The sequence below is a fragment of the Dama dama genome, chromosome 23 (genome assembly GCF_033118175.1).
Source record: "Dama dama isolate Ldn47 chromosome 23, ASM3311817v1, whole genome shotgun sequence".
In the NCBI taxonomy this organism is placed as follows: Eukaryota; Metazoa; Chordata; class Mammalia; order Artiodactyla; family Cervidae; genus Dama; species Dama dama.
In genome coordinates this window covers 72217158-72238080 of record NC_083703.1, presented here as the reverse complement: position 1 = coordinate 72238080, position 20923 = coordinate 72217158, and the positions used below count along the sequence as shown (strand labels likewise).

The following is a 20923-nucleotide window of genomic DNA, read 5'->3' as shown; positions in this document are numbered from 1 at the left end:
GTAAAAAACTAAAAATAGGGTTACCATATGATCCAGCAATCTCACCCCTAGGTATACGTCTGGAAAAAATGAAAACTCTAATTCAAAAATATACATGCACTCCAATGTTCATAGCAGCATTATTTACAATTGCTAAGACATGGAGGCAAACTAAGTGTCCAACAAAAGAAGAATGGATAAAGAAAATGTGGTGTGTGTGTGTTTATATACATACATATATATATATATATAGAATATTACTCAGCCATAAAAAATGAAATATTGCCATTTGTAGCAACATGGACAGACCTAAATAATATTATACTAAGTGAATTAAGTCAGACAGAGAAAAATATTATACAACATCACTTATATATGGAATCTAAAAAATAATACAAATCAACTTATTTACAAAACAGAAACAGACTCATAGACATAGAAAATAAACTTATGATTAACAAAGGGAAAAGGAGGGGAGGGATAAATCAGGAGTATACAATTAACAGATAGACACTGCATGCACGCTAAGTCACTTCTATTGTGTCTGACTCTTTGTGTTCCTATGGACTCATAGCCCACCAGGCTCCTCTGTCCATGGGATTCTCCAGGCAAGAATACTGGAGTGGGTTGTCATGCCCTCCTCCAGTGGATCTTCCTGACCCAGGATTGAACCTGCATCTATTATATCTCCTGAATTGGCAGACAAGTTCTTTACCACTAGCGCCACCTGGGAAGCCCAACAGATACACACTACCACACATAAAATAAACAAGGATTTACTGTATAGCACAGGGGACTATATTCAGTATTTTGTGACCTATAATGGAAAAGAATCTGAAAAAAAAATACATATATGACGACTAAGTCACTTTGTTGTACACCTGAAACTAACACAATATTGTAAATCAACTACACTGCAATAAAAAGGGAAAGAGGATGCCAGATCCATATAAGTGAAGAATGTTTTACAGACATTTATAATAATATTAAACCCTCTACCAAAAACAAACAAAAATTTTCCTACAGCAGAAGACCAAGAGACGGTCACCAACAATGGTCTGGATTCAGCAACAAGGAACATTTCATACTGAACAATAACTGTGGCGACCCCACCTCTTTTCACTTAAAACCTAAGCAGCTCGAATTTGACCCTCCGTATAATGACCCCTACTGGTATTCCTCTCTCCTGCAGGCCGGTCTCCCCAACTTAAGCTGACAGTATCCCCAGACCACCTTGCAAGAGCTGCCCCTCTGCCTAGAAGATCTTCCCACCACTCTGCATGCACCCCACATAGCCCGCTTGGTGTTTCCTGTAAGACTCTGCTGTATGAAGCCTACTCACACCTCTGACACTGTCATTTCCCCAGACGGTTATATAGTTAATTGTGACTCTGCATTCTGAACCAAAACATCACGGATCCACATGGTCTTTCACCTAGGAGAGCCAAGTTTCCTATTGAGTCACTGAGCCTTCGGGACAGGGCTGAATCCCCTAGCACACAGTAGGCACTCAAGAAAACTTGTTGAGCATCGGAAAAACCCAGCAGAAAATCCAGCCTTGTAAAACCACAAGCCTCTTGCTCCTTCTTGCAGGCACCAGAAACAGCAACTGTACAGTAGGAAATTTAAGCCTCAGGATAATTGATCAAAATTTATTATCCTGTGTTATACAACATGTTTTCACTAAGTTATAAAATTACAATTTACCACGACTCATTAAGTTAATAATTACTTACCATATGTTTTTCCTGCTGCTCCCAAACCATGCTGAAACATCACTACGTAGGTTTTTGGTCCATGTAAACAAATAAAAAAGGATAATGGCCAACCATGTGGATAAAGGATTTGCTGACAGGGAGACACAGGACTAAAATACCAGACAGAAAATGTGAACCTCAAACTCTGCCACTCTTATCACGATCATCTCCTAGTTTACCTGCTCCACCTTCTAGATCAATGGTTCTCAAACAGGGGTGATTTTGCTCCCCAACCCCCAGGGAACACTTAGCAAAGTCTGGAAACATCTTTGATTGTCATGACTCGAGGGGAGGTGCTATTGGCATCAGTTGGTAGTGGTCAAGAATGCTCCTCCACATTCTATCAAGCATGGAACCACCCCCACATCAAGGAATTGTCAGGTCCAAAATGTCAATATCGCTGAGGCTGGGAAAACACTGTTCTAGATTACAGGAAACCTCCATATCTTTAACCTGAGCAATTCCTAATTACTTTAATCTGAGCCTCATAGCAACAATATGAGGAAGGCATTATGCCCCCCTTGTACAGATGAAAAAAACTGAGACTTGGAGAGGTTAAATGATGTGCACGGGTCACCAGCCCTAGCCGGTGAACCACGCAGCTGCAATTTGTACTGGTCTTCTCTGCTTCCAAAACCCACCTTCCCTCCCACACAGATTCAAAAAGGGAAAAAAAAAAAAAAAAAAAAGATGCAAAGGAAGTGCACAGCTCCTTGTCCCTCCTTAATGCTGTACAGAGACCGCTTCAAACCGGAGGCCCGGGAAAATCAGATTCAGAGAGCATGCATGAAAAGACCTCTCGTTAGGAAGACCCTTCCCCCAGCAGCCTGCGCTGAAACTAGATTCCTCTTGCATTTTAACTTTCAATTGTGCTGCTCTTTGTGAATAGAAATGAAAGCATTTCCTGCTTGCGCTGAGTGCCTTACAAGCAGGATTTCTAGTCCTCAAAGCAGCCTTATGGGGGTTGAGGGTGGGAGGGAAGTATCGATGTGCCCATTTTCCAGATGAGGAGACTGAGGCCCAGGGAGGTGAAATAACTTGCCTGCATTGAGGATCAAAGCCAAGTCTGCTGGGTTACAGAATTTACACTGCCTTTCTAACCTGAGACCAGCACTGGGAAATCAGAGGAGCAAAATTAGTGCCCTACAGAATCACACGGGGCTGGCAGCTGTGCCACACGGGGATCCTTGGGATAAGGGTAAGGCTCTTCTCAGCTTACTGGCTGCTCTCCATGTGGGCTCAGTCCCCTGGGCCTATGCAGGGAAGCTCTTCTAGGAATGTCAGGTCAGCCAAAAGACTCTTGGCCTCTGCCCTGCCCTGAACACCATGCGCTCAGTGCAAAAGTCTTCAGATTATTAGAGTCAAACAGATGTTAAGTTCCTCAAGCCACAGGGAAAAACAGGCCAGCCCTGAATTCATTCATTCAGCAGCTATTTACCTAGCATCTATGTGCTAGGCCAGCTCTGGGAACACAAAAGTAAAGGGAGACAGAGACGGTGGTTCCTACCTACTAAAGTATATGAGAGCCCTCATATACTGAAGTATATGAGGATTACGCTCTCTTCAAAAAGCATAATCCTCATCCTCGCCAGGGGGACCACACTCTACAGTTATAAAGGACATGCCCAGACTTTATTTCATTATAGTTCCACACCACAGCCCCCCATCTCACAAGGCCAAGGGTCACTAATTTGCTCTCCTTTTTGCACAGAAGGGAACACAGGCCCAGGGTAGGGCACTTTCACGCTCAAGATCACCCAGTAGACTGGGGACAGCTGTGCCAGACCTGGGCTACTACTCCTGACATTGGTAAGGTATAGAAGTGTGGTCCTTGTAGAATCTTTGGGACAGGCTGGGGGAGGACTATAGAGAACATCCTTGGACAGAAGTGCAAAAGCGTCCTAACAGAAACACAGGCACCCTTCCAGAGTTCCCCCAGGACCAGCCAGCCCAGGGCTCCTCCCCCAGGGACCCGCCCACAGCCACCAGTGTCCCAGCAGAAAGATGCCGTGGGGACCTCACCTACCAGGGATGCTGAGCAGGCCTCTCCAATCTCAAGTCTGGGTGAAGGTGGGACCAGCCCCTCCCACTTTGTGGATTTTTGTCACAAGGAGCCACCAATCATTCACTACCCAAGCTTGTCTAGATCCCATCCAGGGGCAAGATGCTGTGCCCAGAGCTGTGGGGGTGGAGAGTTGAATCATTCACCCACCAGCACAATTTCCTGAGTAATTATGGGTCAGGCACTGTGCCAGGTGCTGGGCACGGTTCCTGCCTGGTGGGAGCCCACAAAACCCTGTATACAAACAACCGAACCGCTGCTACATAACATGTGGTCTCCAGAGTGGCAGCGGCAGGACTGGGAGCTCATCAGACACGCAGACCCTCAGGACCCCAGCACCAATTAGCTGAATCAGAATCTCAGGGAAGGAAGGGGTGCCCCGGAACCTGTGTTTCAAATCTTGCCAGATGATTCCTATTGTGTACATGAATTTGAGAACTCCTGGTCTAGACCACAAGGCCTTCCCCAACCTCACTACTTAAAACGGCAAACCAGTCCCTGGACCTGACACCCCTAACTCTCTTCCCTGCTTCCTTTTTCTCCATAGTTGTACTGACAGCATCGGTCACAACACCATAATAATCTCATCCATATATTTATGACTTCCCATGCTGATACATAAGCTCCAGAGGGAAGCAATTTGAGTCACTTTGTTTCACTTCTGTTGCCAAGTACAGTGCCTAGCACAAAGGTGTGCTCCATAACTGTTTGTTGACTGAATGATGGATGGCAGAACATGCCAAAACCCATGTAGTAACCAGTTCTTGGGGGGAGACCTGGAAAAAGACAGAAGGTTGCTGACCATGGAGCACTGCATGGAGAAAGTGGTACCCAAGTTGGCCCTGAAAGATGTCTGAAACAGGGATGAAGGATATGTGGAACACAGAGATGCTAAGCCTCTTACTGGAATAGGTCCCAAGTGGTTGATACCATTGTTATCTAATTAGTAGCCGGTATGTGCCAAGAACTTTTATACCCTATATCAACTCAATTAACTCTCCGGAACCTCAGAAGTAGACAGTGTTGTCCTTAAGAGGACACTGAGGCTCAAACATATTAAATAATTTGCCCCGTTCACAGAAACTTGTATAAGGATGTTCACAGCAGCTTTTTTTATAACTGCCCCAACATGGAAACAAACGCAAATGTCCATCGGCAAGGGGAACAAATAAACCAATACAATGTAATATTACCAAGCAATAAAATAGAACAAACTATGGATATACACAACATAGATGAATCTTAAGGACACTTCATTGAGCAAAATGAACCCAGATGCAAAAATGTATATGCTTCATATGAAGGTCTAGGACTTAAATTAACTTAGTACACGTAAACTGAATTTAGATAAACCACTGATAATAGAAATCAGGTAAGTAGTTTCCTCCAGAGGTAGGGAGTATTGACTGGAAAGAAGCAAGAAGAATTTTCTGGGGTGACAGAATGTTCTATATCTGGATAGGGATAGGGGTCACAAGGATGGTTATATTTGTCAAAACTCATGGAATAGTACACTTCAAATTTCCATTTTATTGCATGTAAATCATACCTCAATGAGCTAAAATCATTTGCCCTAGGTCACAAAGACACAAGTGGAGATTTGAATCCAGATTTGCTCAATGCCACTGGCCAGTTTCCACTAGTCTGCCACAGTTAAGCGGGGAGCCCCGGGCAATGCGCCCATCCTGATAAAGCACCTTACCAAAACCCAAGTAAAGGGACTTCATAGTTACCCTAGAAGGATATCATAACTTCTGACTCTCAAACCATGACAGAAACCTGTGGGGAATGCCAGAGAAGCATCAAACTGGGAGTCCAGGAACTTGGGTTCAGGCCTCCGCTGCGCTCTTCATTTGCTATGTAACCTATGAGTATACTACTCCATGACTCAGTCTCCCCTTGTGTGAAGGAAGAAGGAAGGGATCAGTGGCTCCCAGTCGGGAGACACACATAGAGCTACAAGGCCACAAATCCCTATGCTCAACCAGGCACCATTACTACATGAAATAAGTAATGTGCCTGTTTCATATCTTATAAGCTATTTTTCAAATGTATGCTAATAATATTGTGATTAATAAAATAAACATCTATTTCAAAGCAAAAATGAAACCATAGCAGCTTTGTCATTGTGCATTTTCTCAAATAAAAGATACCAAAAGAACAGCCACTGCTCATGACTTTGGTTTAAAGAGGCTGGAATCTCTGTGTTAGAGAATTGTTAAGGGGACAGTCACCAAGGGAACGGTCACCAAGGGCCCTTCCAGGTCAACTGCCCCATGGTTGTCCAGCATCACTTGGCAAAGGCTTGTCCTTGTGTTTCTCAGGTTTGGGTCCTTGTGGGGACCAGGCTCTTATCTAGACTCCAGTGACCAAGCCCCCAGTGTAGGTCACGTCCTGCCTGTGCACCCCACTCTATAGATCCCAACTGTGGTCATGGCTGCATCTTGGGTGTGTCTCCCCTCCAATCTGGAGAGTGACCAGGATCTCCCCAATCCCTCCTTGCTGTACCAAGAAGCCTGGTAGAACAAGGGGCATCAGTTCCTTGGTACAACTTGCACCACCACCCCCAACCACTAGCACAGAAGGCGAGGGCCCATTGGTGATCTGCTACCAACAGGCTTCTGACTCGTCCCTCTCTGAGCCAAGTGACATCCTCTGTCTCCCCCTGCCACCAGGCTGCAGGATTGAGAAGCAGATCCCACATCCAAGTAGAAAGTCAGTCCTGGTTTTCATCTATCCTAGTGACCCAACTGCCACCCTCCTCCCATCTGGACACACCCTCCACTCTAGGCCAGGGGTCCGGAGATCACAGACAGAAACCAGAATCACCAGCTTCTCCTTCCCTGAGTGGTTTCCTCCTACCGGGGTTTCACACTGGATCTTGGTGCTGAGTCAGAGCTTTACAGAACATCAGAATAAAGCAGGGGCCTCGGCTGAATGCCACCTCCCAAAGGCCCCCTTAGGAGACCACCCCACTCTAAAGGGGCTTACAGAAACACCACCCTGCAAAGGAACACTGCAAGCGACAGGCACCCACCTAACCAGACTTTGAGGCACACATCCCCAGACTCACCCATGCCCCCAAACCAGAGGATGGAACCTTGCCAACTTCACATTTTAAAAAATAACAAAGCCAAGGGCAGCAGATAGACCACTGCACCCCCCCGCCCCACATCCAACTGTCTTCTTCCTAAAGACTCCACTTGCTACTTCTCATCAATTTTCCCTCCATCAGATGGAAGCTCCCAGAGAATCGGCCTTCTCTTGAAGACACCATCCTCCTATTCTACTTCTGACTTTGCCGGTCACTGGACTAACGATAAATCGCCCCATCCTCCGCGCGACCTCACTTACCGTCGGTCCCCGCCCCAGGTCTGGGGGCCCGGGACCCCACCCCATGCCCCAAGGGAACTGCGCTGGGCTCTGACCCTAGTCTCCAGAAGCCGCTCCCCAAGGCCTGAGGACGCAGCCAGCGAGGCTCAGCCGGGGCGGCCCCCAGGTTCCGCGCGGGGACGCCCCCTCCCCGCAGCATCCTCATAGCAAAAAGCTCGATGAAGAGCCTGCGGGGTGGGGTTAAGACCCCGGAGGGGCGCCGACCCAGCCACGGGACTGGCACTCACCACGCAGCGCCACGGAGCCCGCGCGTCTGCGCCTTGGCCGCGGGAAACCCACGCGCGCCGTTCAATCCGGGCTCCGAGTGACGAAAAGCCGCGCTCGGCTCCGGCCGGCCAGGGACCGACGCATCGACCTGCGGACGCACGGACCGTCCGGCTTCCTAACTTAAGTTTGAAAGTTCCCTCCCGGGCGAAGGAAGAGTCTCGGACTGCGCCGCTGCCCCGCAGGATCCGGAGCTGGGCTGCGAGCGCGGAGCGGGGTCGGACGCCGCCCGTCCGGGCTTCCAGAAGCGCGAGCTCGCACCGCGCCCGGGCGGGGCAGCGCGGCGGCGACCTGGCTGTGCGGGTGGGACCTGGTCGCGGGTAGGGGTGGCGATCTCGGGAAAGAAGGGGCGCCCCTCACCACAACTCCAGCCGGGAAAGCGGTCTCTCACCGTTCCTGGGAGGGGACAGGCCTCGATGGGCCATTGCCAGCTCGGAATCCGAGGTCCCGGTGGGCGATGACAACCGATTGGTAAACGGCCCAATTCGTGCGCTTTGGCGGCAAGAAGTTAAAAACCCCGACGCGCGGGTGTGGACGGCCGGGCTGGGGGGAGAGGGGGCGGGATGCGGCTGCCCCTGGGTGTGACCGCGCGTGACTGGGTGGCTGTCGGGGTGATTCGTGTGCCTGAAGTTCACCGTCCACGGGGTGGGTGGCTGTGGGGGACAGCGTGCGACCGTGGGAGTCACTGGGAGCGCGGGCGAGTGACTGTCGGAGCGACGTCTTTGTGTGCTTGTCCCCAGCTGTGGCTGCGTGTGGCGGCGTGGGGGCCCGGGACGCGGTGTGCGGCGGCGGCGCGTGAGAACAGTGACTTGTACGTGGCGAGGTGACAGTGCAGGTGCGCGCTTGACTGCGTGTGGTTGTGTGCGGATGAGGGTGACCTGTGTGGGACAGGAGTGTGAGCAGGTGCATGGCTGGGCGACAGTGGGTCACTGCGCGTCGGCTCGTGAATGCAGGCGAGGCCGTCAGGGGGAACGTGGTGAGTTTGTCACCGTGACTTCGTGTGAGCAACTGTCGGGTGACTTCTGCCTGTGATCCCAACTCCGGGCGTTGAGTGTCCCTGCCAAGGGGATCGGCGTGAGCGGCGTGTGTGCCCGTCGGCAGGGCTGGGGGGGTGCGTGTGTCCGCGCGTCCTCACCGCCGGCATCTCCCCGAGCGTGTCCCCGAGAGCGCCCGCGTCCCGAGCCGCCGGGTGACCGCTGCCCGCGCGCTCCAGCCCGGGACGCTCGGGCGCGGCGCGGGGTCCGAAGGCGCGGGCAGGCCCCGCCCGCCGGGCCCCCACCCCGCCCCCGCCTACCTTGCCGCAGTGGTAATAGTCCAGGGGCGCCAGGCCGGCCGGCTCGGCCCCGGGCCGCGCGCCCACCGCGGGCGCCGAGGGGTACAGGCGGACGTCCATGGCGGGCGCGGCGGCGGCGGCGGCGGCTCCCGCGGGCAGTGCCTGGGCGGGCGGCGGGTGGGAGCCAGTGTGCGAGCCGGTGTGCGAGCGCAGGGGGCGGGCCGGGGGCGGCGCCCGGCGGAGCGCCCCGCCCCCGGCCGCCCGCCCGCCAGCGCGCGCTATTGTTCCGGCCGCGGGCGCCGCCGAGGGCCGGGGGCCTGGGCCCTGGGGGGAGACCGCTCCCGCGGTCCCGGCAGCCGCCAGTCCCCCGCCCGGCTCTCCGCCCCCGCGGGTCCCGGAGGGTTGGCGCGCCCGTCCAGACGGCCCTCTCCCGTGCCGCCTTCCGCCACCAAGGGTGAGGGGAGGGAGAAAGCCGTACTACACCCCTCCCCAGAAGTGGGACTCTCCCCGCCCTAGATATCAGCCCTGAAGGTGGCAGAAGAGAAGGAACACTTTCGGAGACGGATGCTGCGTTACCCGGCGTTGCCCAGAGCCCGAGGCCGGCCGATCGTAGGGTGTCCTCGCTCCCCGTCCCACTGATCAGAGTCTCTGAGAGAGTGGCCCTGAGAGGGGTGGGGGGCTGCTGCTTAAATCCTCACTTTACAGGTGAAGAAACTGAGGCAAGGACTTGTGGGATCGGTAACGGAGTGGGCTCCACGGTGTCCAGAGGATCCAGGACTGAAACCACCTGGAGGAGTCTAAAGCATCCATTAATGACAGAGAGAGGGAAGGGTCATAGAAATAACAGACTAGAAAGTGAAGTTCTGGGGAAGCGGCCAGAATCGACCACCCTCATCACCGCGACCAACGACCACCACTAACCACCACGGTCTCCTGGAGTGAGAGACCGGAGGTGAGACGGCTCCCACAGTGGGGCAGAGAGGTGACTGAAACGGGCTCCCGCTCCCACAAAAAAAGCCCCTAACTCCTGCCAGCACCTGCAGGCAGCTAGCCTGTGTTGCTCCTCCCCTTCCCATCTAAGAATTGTCTACTCGGAGGGCCTCTCCTCCCTCACCTTCCACGGACTGGGCCACCACCCCTGCCCTCTGGCTCCTGACTCTGGCTCATTCAGGCTGCCTGGCTGGGAAGGGTCTGAGGCCAGGAGCAGAAGCAGGTCAGAATGGGAGGCTTGAGTGGCAGCAGGACATGCGATGGCACAGGGAGAAAAGGGAGTGAGCCTCTTGCTTGGAACTTGGCTCCCAACTGTGATCTGGGCTTTGCTGGTCCTGGCTTCAAGCTAGGACCACTTATTTATGGCCATAAGGATCCCCTGATACAAGATAGGTGAGGGAAAGAGGCTTCCACTAAAGGTTTGGGAACAACAGAAGGAAATTACAGCTCAGAAAGGAAAGAACTTCTAAATACATTTCATCAATCATTGTTTCTAAAATTCACTGTCATATCTCATTAGAATGAATTTCCCACTAGCCCCTCTCCTTTTTTTTCATCTGAACAGCCAACTGACCCAGCAGCGTTTATTGAAGAGATTGCCTTTCCTCACACATCTCTGCAGTGTTAACTTTGTCATAAGCCAGGTAGTCCATATGCTCATCAGATGGTTTCTGAATTTTCTAGCGTGTTCCATTAGCCTGTTTGTCTCTTCTTGAGCCGTTGTCACGCTGACCGAATTTTTGTAGCTTTCAATAAGTCTTTAATGTCCCATAGAATAAATCTACCCACTTTTCCTCCAGAGTGCCTTGCCTATTCTTGACATTTGCACTTTTCATAAAAATTTTAAAATAAGGTTGTCTGTTTACACACACACTGGCACACACACAATCCTGCTGAGATTTGATTTCTATCACATAGAATCTTTAGGTCAATTTGGGTAAAACTGAAATTATTAAATATTGTCTTCCTATCCATAAACATAGTATGTCCCTTCATTTATTTAGGTTCTTTAAAAAAGTCATCTCAGCAGTGTTTTGTAGTTTATGTATAGAACTTGCACACGTTTTAATAGATTTAGTCCTGGATATTTTATGGTTTTGATGCTATTATCAATGGTTTTTTTACATGTGAGGTTTTTTTTTTCTTAATTTTCTGTTTGTTGCCAGTGTAGTGTGGTGGTTTAAAATACGTCAACAATTATTTGATACACTCCCAAATGGTGGAGCCTAATAACCTTCCTCTTTAAAAGTGTTGGTCTTAATGGTTTTTAACAAATTGAATGTAGCAGTAGTGATACAGAATTGAGTCTAGGTTATGAAAGTTGATATATCTTTTGCCTGGTTCTTTGTCTTGGGACATTTGTCTTTGGAACACTAAGCACTATGTAAGAAGCCCTAGGCTGCTGTGCTTTGAAGAAATCTAAAGTAACCCACACAGAGAATCCATATGCAGTGGCCTTAAGACTAAAAAAAAGAGAGGAAAATGCCACCAGTCCCCTGCCACTCTTGCTCCATATGCTGACTGACTGTAGTCCTGAAACAATGAAAAACCCTGAAACATCCAGCTGAATTCTTCCTCAATCCAAAGCGCACAGAAATCATGAGAGATAATAAAGTATTATAATTTGAAATCATAAAGTTTTGGAATGATTTGTTACTTGGGAATAGAGGCATGGAACATACATAGAAATAAATTTTTGTGCAATGTCTTTATATCTAGCAACACTGCCAGACTCACTTATTCTAACAATTTTTCTGTAGAATGTTAGGTGGCACAGTGGTAAGAATCCACCTGCCAATGCAGGAGGCCCAGGAGATGCAGGTTTGATCCCTGGGTCAGGAAGATCCCCTGGAGGAGGAAATGGCAACCCACTCCAGTATTCTTGCTTGAAAAATCTCACGGATAGAGGAGCCTGTGAAGTTATAGTCCATGGGGTTGCAAACAGTTGGACACGACTGAGTATCTGAGCAGGCACATGTGCACACAGGCGAACATTATATTTCATCTACAAAAATGAGAGTTTTCATTTTTCCTTTTCAGTCTTTAAACATTTATTTCTTTTTCTTGCCTTGGTGCACTGGCTAGTATTGCCAGTACATTTTGGAAAGAAGTAATAGTAACAGGCATCCTTATCTCATTCCTGATCTCAAAGGAACGCTATCAATATTTCATCATTTATTATCTTTCTTGCTGTAGTTTTTTACTTGCTTTTTTGTTTAATTTCATTTTGTTTTTGCAGATTGAGGAGGTCAATCCTCACAGCAAATCTTCTGGGTCAGGAAATAAGACTGCTGTGGCCATTTTACAGATAAGAAGTATGAGGCCTAGGGAGGAATCCTCAGTATCACAGTGTTAATAGCTGGACTAATCAATCAGTGGTACCTAAGCCTGGAATCCCACTTTCCATTGCCCATATTTCCACAGTCTTAGTCTCATTGGCTCTGGTTGGGGCTGTAGAAGAATAACCACCAGAGTATGGAGGCCCAGGTGCAACGGGTCAGCTTCGGGAAGCAGTTCAGCCACCCTGTCAGTCGCCTATGTTCATCCCTGTCAATCACCTATGTCCATTCCCTTCCCTCAGGCGAGGTCAGCACCAAAGAGGTCTCTGGGCAGTCTGGCAATGGAGCCCAGCAAGAAAGCCATGCAGACCCCAGAGCTTGGGCTTGCCCATTTTTCGTTGGGAGTTGATCAGATAGGAAGTCAGTGACTCATTTCCCACAAAGAAATGCCTCAGCCTCATTTGCTGTTCTCAGGACGGGAGTGGGGCTTCTCTTCCTCTTCGAGACAGGAGTCTCACAGCTGGTTGAGGCTGGGTTGGTCTTGCCCTGCCTGCCACAATCCAGCTTGAGGACCCAGAGTATCTGCTTTTGCATCTCTCAGTTCTCAGTTTCTGATATCATCAATAGCTGAGATATCAGAATATGGATGTGTCTTAATAAGTTTTATTATTATTTAGCTATGGTAAGGAAGATAGATCGGGAAAAAACTGCCATTGAAAAGATAATTTGTTGCTCACAGTTTCCAAGACAAGAGGCAGGCCATACTGTAGGGGCCACATGGGGAAACACCAGCGTCAGTTAGGAGGCAAGGGAGAGGGAATAATTGTAGGCAAAAACATTTATTGTGGTTTCCATGTGAAGAAACAGGCTTTCCCGGTATCTCAGTGATAAAGAATCCCACTGCCAATGCAGGAGATGCCAGGTCGGTCCCTGGGTCAGGAGGATCTCATGGAGGAGGAAATAACCCACTCCAGTATTCTTGCCTGGAAAATTGCATGGACAGAGGAGCCTAGCGGGCTACAGTCCATAGGGTGGCAAAGAGTTGGACATGACTGAGCACACACACACACAAGTGAAGGAACAGCCAAAGCAGCATAAACAAACTTAGGATTGGCTAGTTTGCATCATTTCCATATGGACACGTGGTAGAATTGTACTTCCCTACCCACAGGTACTTAGGTATGTGACTTGCTTTAACCAAGGGAACATGAACACAAGTGGTGCATGTCACTTCCAGGTGGGAGATTTAAGTGTCTGGGCATTCTTAACCCACTTCTCTTCTCCTTCCACCACGAAAACCCTAACAAGTTCTAACTCATTCACTAAGACTCAATGAAAGTAACCCCTCTTCAGTGAAGATTTCTCCAAGAATCCAACTCATTGCTCCAATTTGCTGCTCCAAGAACTGTCTGCACACAAGACTGTTAGTGTTAGATTTCACCCAACTGTAATAACACAACTGCCCTAAGAGTACCTTAAGGAGGGATGATGGCTCATACATCTTGGTACCTCTAGTGACTAACACAGGATGGATGTTTCATGCCCACTTCCAGGGGAGGTAGAGCTCTCAAGGGATTTCCTATCTATACACACACACACACACACACACACACACACACACACACACACACACTCAGGAAGAAGCAGCCTCTGAATTGTTCAGATTCCAGGGAACAGATGGGCTACATTTGCCAGTGAGGGGAGTCACAATGCAGCACATGTGGGTGGCTTCCGGCAGTGTCTGCACCTCTGTCTCTTCCCTCCCAGTGGCCGCTGTGCAGAAGATCTGACCTGGGCTTCGATGTGATGGGATATGTTAAGCTGGGTTGGGGAAAAGCTCACCTCTTAGTTGGAATCTTCCAAAAGCTGATTCTGAAGCAAGCATCCTAGTGCATGTAATCTACTGGAGAGGGATTCCAAGACACATGGGAAAGGGGGTGGAAAAGTCATCCCAGGAAAGAAAGACAGTCAGTAAAGGGCACATTATCAAGCAAATTACTACTGCAGGTGAATGGAGCCTCACTCCACTGGGGAATTCTGTAAAACAGTGTAGAACACTGCTGTAGAGTCATTCCACTTGAGGGGCAGAGACCTGGAGTCTTTACTAAACCACCAGCTCCTCATAGTCTTGGTTGAAGGTTGCTCTCAGAAGGCAGTTCAGCCTGGAAGGTAGAATGGGGCTCTGGCAACCAGAGTCAATAGGCAAAGAGATGCAGGTACCAAGAGCTGGAAGTTTGGGCCTCATGCACTGGAACGGTGAGTTTCTGGGGATGTGGGCAGAGCCCCAGTAGTGTCTGCCACGGGGTTCAAGTCCATCTAATAGCAGAGCAGAACTCTGCTTTCTTTAGGTACTCTCACGTCATGTGTGTGTGTGTGTGTGTGTGTGTGTGTGTGTGTGCATGCATGCATCTCCTTCAGGAACTTGGTTGAGGTGGATGGCTATTATCTGGTGCATCTGTTAGGCATTCTTGGGGCCCTAACCATTGTATCCCCTCAACAACATTCCAACCTAAGATTTCTGACCACTGACCAGCCAAGTCAGCCCACAACTTCCACTCAAAATGTCTGCTGGATGAAAGATCAAATGGACCAAATGCATGTGTGGCAGAGACTTTAGCACAGGATAATTCATTCAGGCCCTGCATGTAACAGCACTGAGACACCAAAGGCTCTGAGTTCGAATCCCCAGTTCTGCTCAACTCCCTGTTTTGCCCTATCCAAGTCAATGTACCTCTCTGAGCCTCAATTTCCTCTTCTGAAAAATGGGAAGGTAGTGCCTACTCCACGGGTTTGTTGTGAAAAGCAATGAGAACACTGACAATAAAACATTTCTAAAACTTTGAAGCACCACTCAGCTGTGAGTCACTGTTATTAAGGCACGTTTTCCTAGTCAACAACTCTAAAGTCGCCTCAGTAAAGGAGGGAACTTCACCCTGATGTCCCACCCGTGAATCCCTCTCCAATTTTCCAGAGGGGCAGTGCCAGAGCCCATCTGGGAGACTTTACACTCTTTGGACTTTCATGGGGAGAGGAGGGGGTGCTGGGAGGAAGGAGGAAGGGTGGAGAACCCTTGGGAGGAACCCTTAGGAGGGAACTAGAGCTCCTGGAGCCCTGCTGTGGGAACCAGCACATTATCAGATCCACCACCAGCCTTCATGGTGGACATTATTATCAACGGACTTTTTACAAATGAGGAAACTGAGGCTTAGAGAAAATTCCCTAAACCTCAGACACACAGCCAGAATTTGGCAGAGCTGGGATTCCACATGAGTACTTGGAATTCATGCTCCTTCTGCAACAGCATACTGCACGTGAGTTTAAATTACATCGTGCAGACTGTCTTACAATACAAAGAGCTTGTAATGAGTGAGCTATCTGGAACACATTCCCTGAGAACGCTCAAGGATTCCTTACCTGTCTCTGCTGTGTGCACACCTGTATATTACCGTGCACTGGTTACAGAAGGAGAGAACCCAGAAAAATAAAATGTGAATGAACCCCACTCAAAAAAGAAACAAGAAATCTAAATAAACCACTATCTGCAATTCTCTAAGAAGAAATTAAAAGAAGTTATAACAGCTAAAACGTACCGAGTACCAGATGTGTGCCTGACTGTGTTAAATGTTGCACATATAATACCACGGTTAATCCTGACAACAACTCCATGAGGTAGGTTCTACTCTTATCCCTATTTTACAAATGAGGAAACTGAGGCATAAAGAGACCATATAACTTATTTGTAGTTAGCACACAGTGTAACCAGGATTTTCAACTAGTTAATTTGACTCCAAAGCCCACTCATAACCACCAGACCTTGTTGTGTGCGTGTTTAGTCGCTCAGTCATGTCCGACTCTTTGTGACCCCATGGACTGTAGCCCGCCAGGCTCCTCTGTCCATGGAATTTTCCAGCCAAGAATACTGGAGTGGGTAGCCATGCCCTCCTCCAGGGGATCTTCCCAACCCAAGGATCAAACCCAGGTCTGCCGCATTATAAGTAGCTTCTTTACCAATTGAGCCAGCAAGGAAGCCCACTAGACCTCACTGTATCTCTCTAATCTTACATGTAAATTTCACCTTATACAAAAAAGAAAACTCTGTTAGTGCTTTATTGGAATTGTATTTAATTACTAAATTATATACATGGTCTTCCCTGGTGCCTCAGTGGTAAAGAACCCACTTACCAATGCAGGAGACATGGGTTTGATCCCTGAGTCGGGAAGATCCCGTGGAGAAGGAAATGGCAACCCACTCCAGCATTCTTGCCTGGAGAATCCCATGGACAGAGGAGCCTGGTGAACTACAGTCCATGGGGTCGCAAAGAGTCAGACTCCTTAGTGACTAAACAACAACAATGACATATAAAGGAATACTATTAAAGTTGTGGATGAATTCTTGTGTCAACAAAACCAACTAAACTCTCTTATTTGTTCTAATAGTTTTTCTGTAGGTTCTCTTGAATTTTCTGCATGAATGGTCCCAAGATCTGTACAAAGAGGATGGGAGGGAGATTGAATCTGCTTTTCTGTTCCAATCACCTTATTGGTTGTCTGTTTTTTCTTATTGCATTGTCCACCTTCTCTAGAATCAATGCTATATAGAGGTGTTGATATCAGGAATGCTTGTCTTGTTCCTTACTTTAATAAGCACATAGTTTACATTTCACCATTAAGCTACTAAGTAAGACACTTACTGTAAACTTTTGATAATACTCTTTATCAATTAAAAAGTTTCTTTTTAGTTCCTATTCTGCTAAGAGATTTTTCTGGGGAGCATGGATTAATTCTAATTTATAATGCTTTTTAAGCATTTATTAAAATAAATAATAAATAATGATTATTAAAATAATCATCTGGATTTTATCTTCTAACCTACTAACATTGTAAATTATATTATGTTAATATGGTTCATGGTTAACCATCCTTGAATTCCTGGGATAACTGTTGGAAATTCTATTCAGTTATAATTCATTTTTTATCATACTGCTAAAACTATCTGCATTATTTCATTTAGAATTTTTGCATCTATGTTAGTAGTTGAAACTGGTCTTAAAATTTTTTTCTGTTATTGCCAAGCTTTGCATGTCAAGGCTATATTCATTTTGCATAATGAGTTGACGGAGAATTTTGGTAACTGATTCAACTGCTTAAATTATAATTGTATCATTATGTCATATTTTTCTCCAGTAAGTGATGGCAAATTATATTTCTAGAAAGTTGATCATTTTCTCTAACTTTTCAAGTGTATTAGTGTAAAGGTGTTTTAGTCTTATGGTTTTAAGAATACTTCTGTATCTATTATCTATTCTTTCTCTCTCCTTTTCTTTATCAAGGTTTGTCTTTGTCATTAGACTATATTTTTTTCTATATTATATATGTTTTACTCTACATTCCCTGAGGGGGAATATACTCTAATTTACAAATTTTCTATAGCAACTGGATTAAAAATTAATATTTTTAAAGAAAGGCAATTATAAATTACCTGGCAATTAGAAAGTATTTGGCAAATATTAGTAAAGCTAATATGTGAAAAATATTTTTGGTCACATACCAGAGACTAGAGATTGAAATATGATAAAGATTTAATTTGTGCTCTCAAGGAGCTCACAGCTGAATTGAGAAGGCAGACAAACAAATGATCAATTAAGTACTGTAGGAAACACAATAGAGGTGAGCAAAATAATGAGAATGGAAACACAAAAAAGGGCTTCCTGAAGGCAGTGATGATGAACTGGGAACTGTAGGATATTTAGGAGTTAGGCAAATAAAGAAATTGGGTATCTCTTGGTCCTACCCTTGGGCCCATCTTCAGTTGACTCAGCTTGAGAATATCTGCCAATGTTTCCCTCTTCTAAGGAAAACAAGGCTCCACTTTGGGCCCAGGCACCCCTCTGGTCTATATTCTCCATCACCTGTAGTAACCTCAGTGATATACAGGCTTGGGCAAATGAGAATAAATATAGAGTTCATTGGTACTTCTCATGTTGAAGAAGCTATCTGACAAAGCCCCTTAGAGTGACAGCCGCTCCCCAACTGCTGATTGTTTGTAAACAGGCCCAGCCTTAGAAGAAATATCAGAACAAGTACATTAAAATAAAAGCTATACAACTCTCTGGTCACTCTCTTCCAATTCTCTTCCTTGGGGGGTCTCAAAAAACTACTTGGGAGAAGCCTAAATTTCCTGGTCCAAAGATGTTCAGAAAAGTAGGGCTTAGAGTAGCTGAAATTGGACAGAGAGAAATCTGTTTATGGCCATGAGAAATAAGAAGGGATTCTCAGTCCTGGAATACTGATAGCAACCACTCAGCTATGGACTCTCTGAAGAACACCATTGAGCACTTACTATGTACTAAGTGTTTGACCTGTATTACTCACCTAATTCTCTCAACCACCTGCGAAGTTGTCCTTGTCACCACTCCCAGCTTACAGGTCAAGAAAGTGAAGCTCAGAAAGTTTAGGTGACTTGCCTTAAAGAACTCTGGACCTGAGATTCACACACAGGCAACTTAGTTCCAGAATCCTTATCCACCATCTCCTATGGGGTCATGTATCCAATGCCTGGGACAGAGCAGACCTTAGGAGACTAAAGAATGGAATGAGTGAAAAGCACAAGTTACCATGAAGGCTAGTAAGCAACATGAAAAATTATTTTACTACAGTGGTTAAGTGAAAAACAAATAACAAAATGGTGGCGGTGGTGGTGGTGGTGTGTCTGTGTGTGTGTGCGTGCACACACACGTGTGTTAACAATAGACTGGGAAAGAGCATGAGGGAACTTTATGGAGTGACCCTAATGTTCTGTATCTTAATAAAGGTTTGGTTACGCATATGCAGTTGTTAAAATTCAGAGAATGTACATTTGAGATTTGTACAGAGCTTCCCTGATGGCTCAGTGGTAAAGAAACTGTCTGCCAATGCAGGAGACACTGGTTTGATCCCTGATCTGGGAAGATCCCACATGCTGCAGAGCGACCAAGCCTATGTGCCACAACTATTGAGCCTGCGGTCTAGAGCCCAGGAGCTGCAACTACTGAAGCCCGAGCGCCCTAAAGCCTGTGCTCGGAAACAAGAGGGGGTTTCTGAATCGGGAACACATGTGAGCCCATGGCTGATTCATGTCAATGCTTGGCAAAAACCACTACAATAAGTTAAAGTAATTAGCCTTCAATTAAAATAAATAAATTAATTTAAACTTTAAAAAAAGACCAAAAAAAAGAGAGAAGCCACTGCAATGAGAATCCCTCACACCCACAGTAGCCCCCGCTCTTTGCAACTAGAGAAAAGCCCATGCAGCAACGAAGACCCAGCACAACCAAAAATAAAAATGAATAAAATAAATAAACTACCTTTGTTAAACACCCAGTATGCACCAGTCATTGGATTAGATGCTAACTAAACAAAGCAGAAAAAATGTAACAGACTCTCAATAAAAGTTTGTTTAAAAAAAAAAAAGATTTCCATGTTTCATGGCATGTAAATTTCAAATCAAGAGAAACAAATGTAAACAAATATCAGACTCTTATTAATTACACACACACTGATGTGTTCTAGGGGAGTTAAAAGATGCCAGCTTTTGAAATGCGTCCAAAAAATAAGGATCGATGGATGAGTGGAGAAATGGCTAGATGGATAAATATGTAATAAAGCCAAAAAAAGTAAAATGTCAATAGCCAAATCCAGGTGGTGGGCATACGGGTGTTGGCTGTAATATTCCTTCAGTATTGTTTATTAAACTGTTATGGAGAAGTGTTGAAGGAAAAGATCTTGGTATATTGTGGTGGCGATTGTTTAAAGACCTTTTTTGTTTGCCTGCTGCTTTGCCTGCATCCTGCTATTTACGATGCTTTCCCCTTTAAAAGAATGGAGAGAGAGCCCTGCCTCCCACTCTTCCTTCCTTCCCTCCCTTCCTCCCTCATTTCATCCAGGAAATAGCGACTAAGTGCCAATGCTGGGTTGGCAGCAAATCCCTTCTCAGGTTCCCCCTCCTCTATGCTGCTGCTCCCCTTTCCCCAAGCAGCACTGGCTACTCCCTCTGATGAGCAACTGTCTTAGGCTCCAACTGAAGTCCATTTGGAGTTACAAGGAGAGCATGGTACTTGGGAACACCGCCATACCATCCACCTTGGAGTGAAAGAATCTGCCTTATCTTTGTATCCCTTACCCCAGGTCTTCGTCTGGCATGCAGTGGATCATACAGGACTGTCTAGGGAACGCAGAAAGAGAGAGAAAAAGTGTCCTGAATCCAGCAGGTAGAATTCTAGATGATTTTACTTTCAAACTTTCTTTACTGGTGTCCGATTGCCTTTTGGATAAGGAGAACACACAGCTTACCCAGGGGCCCCAGTGATGCAGTCGACAAGCCTTTTCACCCATCAAGGGAGGACGAACCCGCTTGCCGACTTGCAGTGATGTTCGTTTGCTTGGCTATGTGTTTATCGTTGGCTTGTTTATTTTCCTTTTGTTTGCCATATGGTTCCTTTAAAATATCCAGAGAAGGAAACCACTATACATAAAGAAATTTGAGTTTTCGAATGCCCGCTTCCCATCTGAAATGTCACTTGCACGTTAAGTCTCTGTCCCTGAGTTGCTGTGGCAACCTCGGCAGCACTCTTTGCCCGGGGTGACAAAGGGGCCCTTTGTTAGCCGGGAGGCCAGGTCTGGGTGCAGGGACATCCTATTCAGCCCATCGTAACAAAGGAGCACACGTCCCCCTCTCTGAGCAGGGCAGCCGCCTGCCCGATTATGCCTGCACTGTTGACAACCTTCCATGGGGAGACCGGGAAAAGAAATCCCCTATTATTGGCATCTTTGAGCCAAAGTTGTTTTTTTCCCCCTTTTTCTCTCTGTGCTGCTCGCTGTACAAAAACCCCTGCAAAGGGCCCCACTCATGCTCTTGCAAAGAAAAAATACCAATTGTGAGGCCTCCTTG

General features: G+C 47.0%; 1 protein-coding gene across 2 annotated transcripts in view; it reads right to left on the bottom strand.

Moving 5' to 3' along the window:
* TOX2 (TOX high mobility group box family member 2) overlaps positions 1-8848 on the bottom strand; it is a 150467-nt gene extending 141619 nt beyond the window's left edge. For both annotated transcript variants that reach the window (XM_061127317.1, XM_061127319.1), the window contains exon 1: positions 8750-8848. In XM_061127317.1, coding sequence (XP_060983300.1) covers positions 8750-8848 — 99 coding nt within the window. The remainder of the gene's footprint in view (positions 1-8749) is intronic.
* Positions 8849-20923: the final 12075 nt, after the last annotated feature.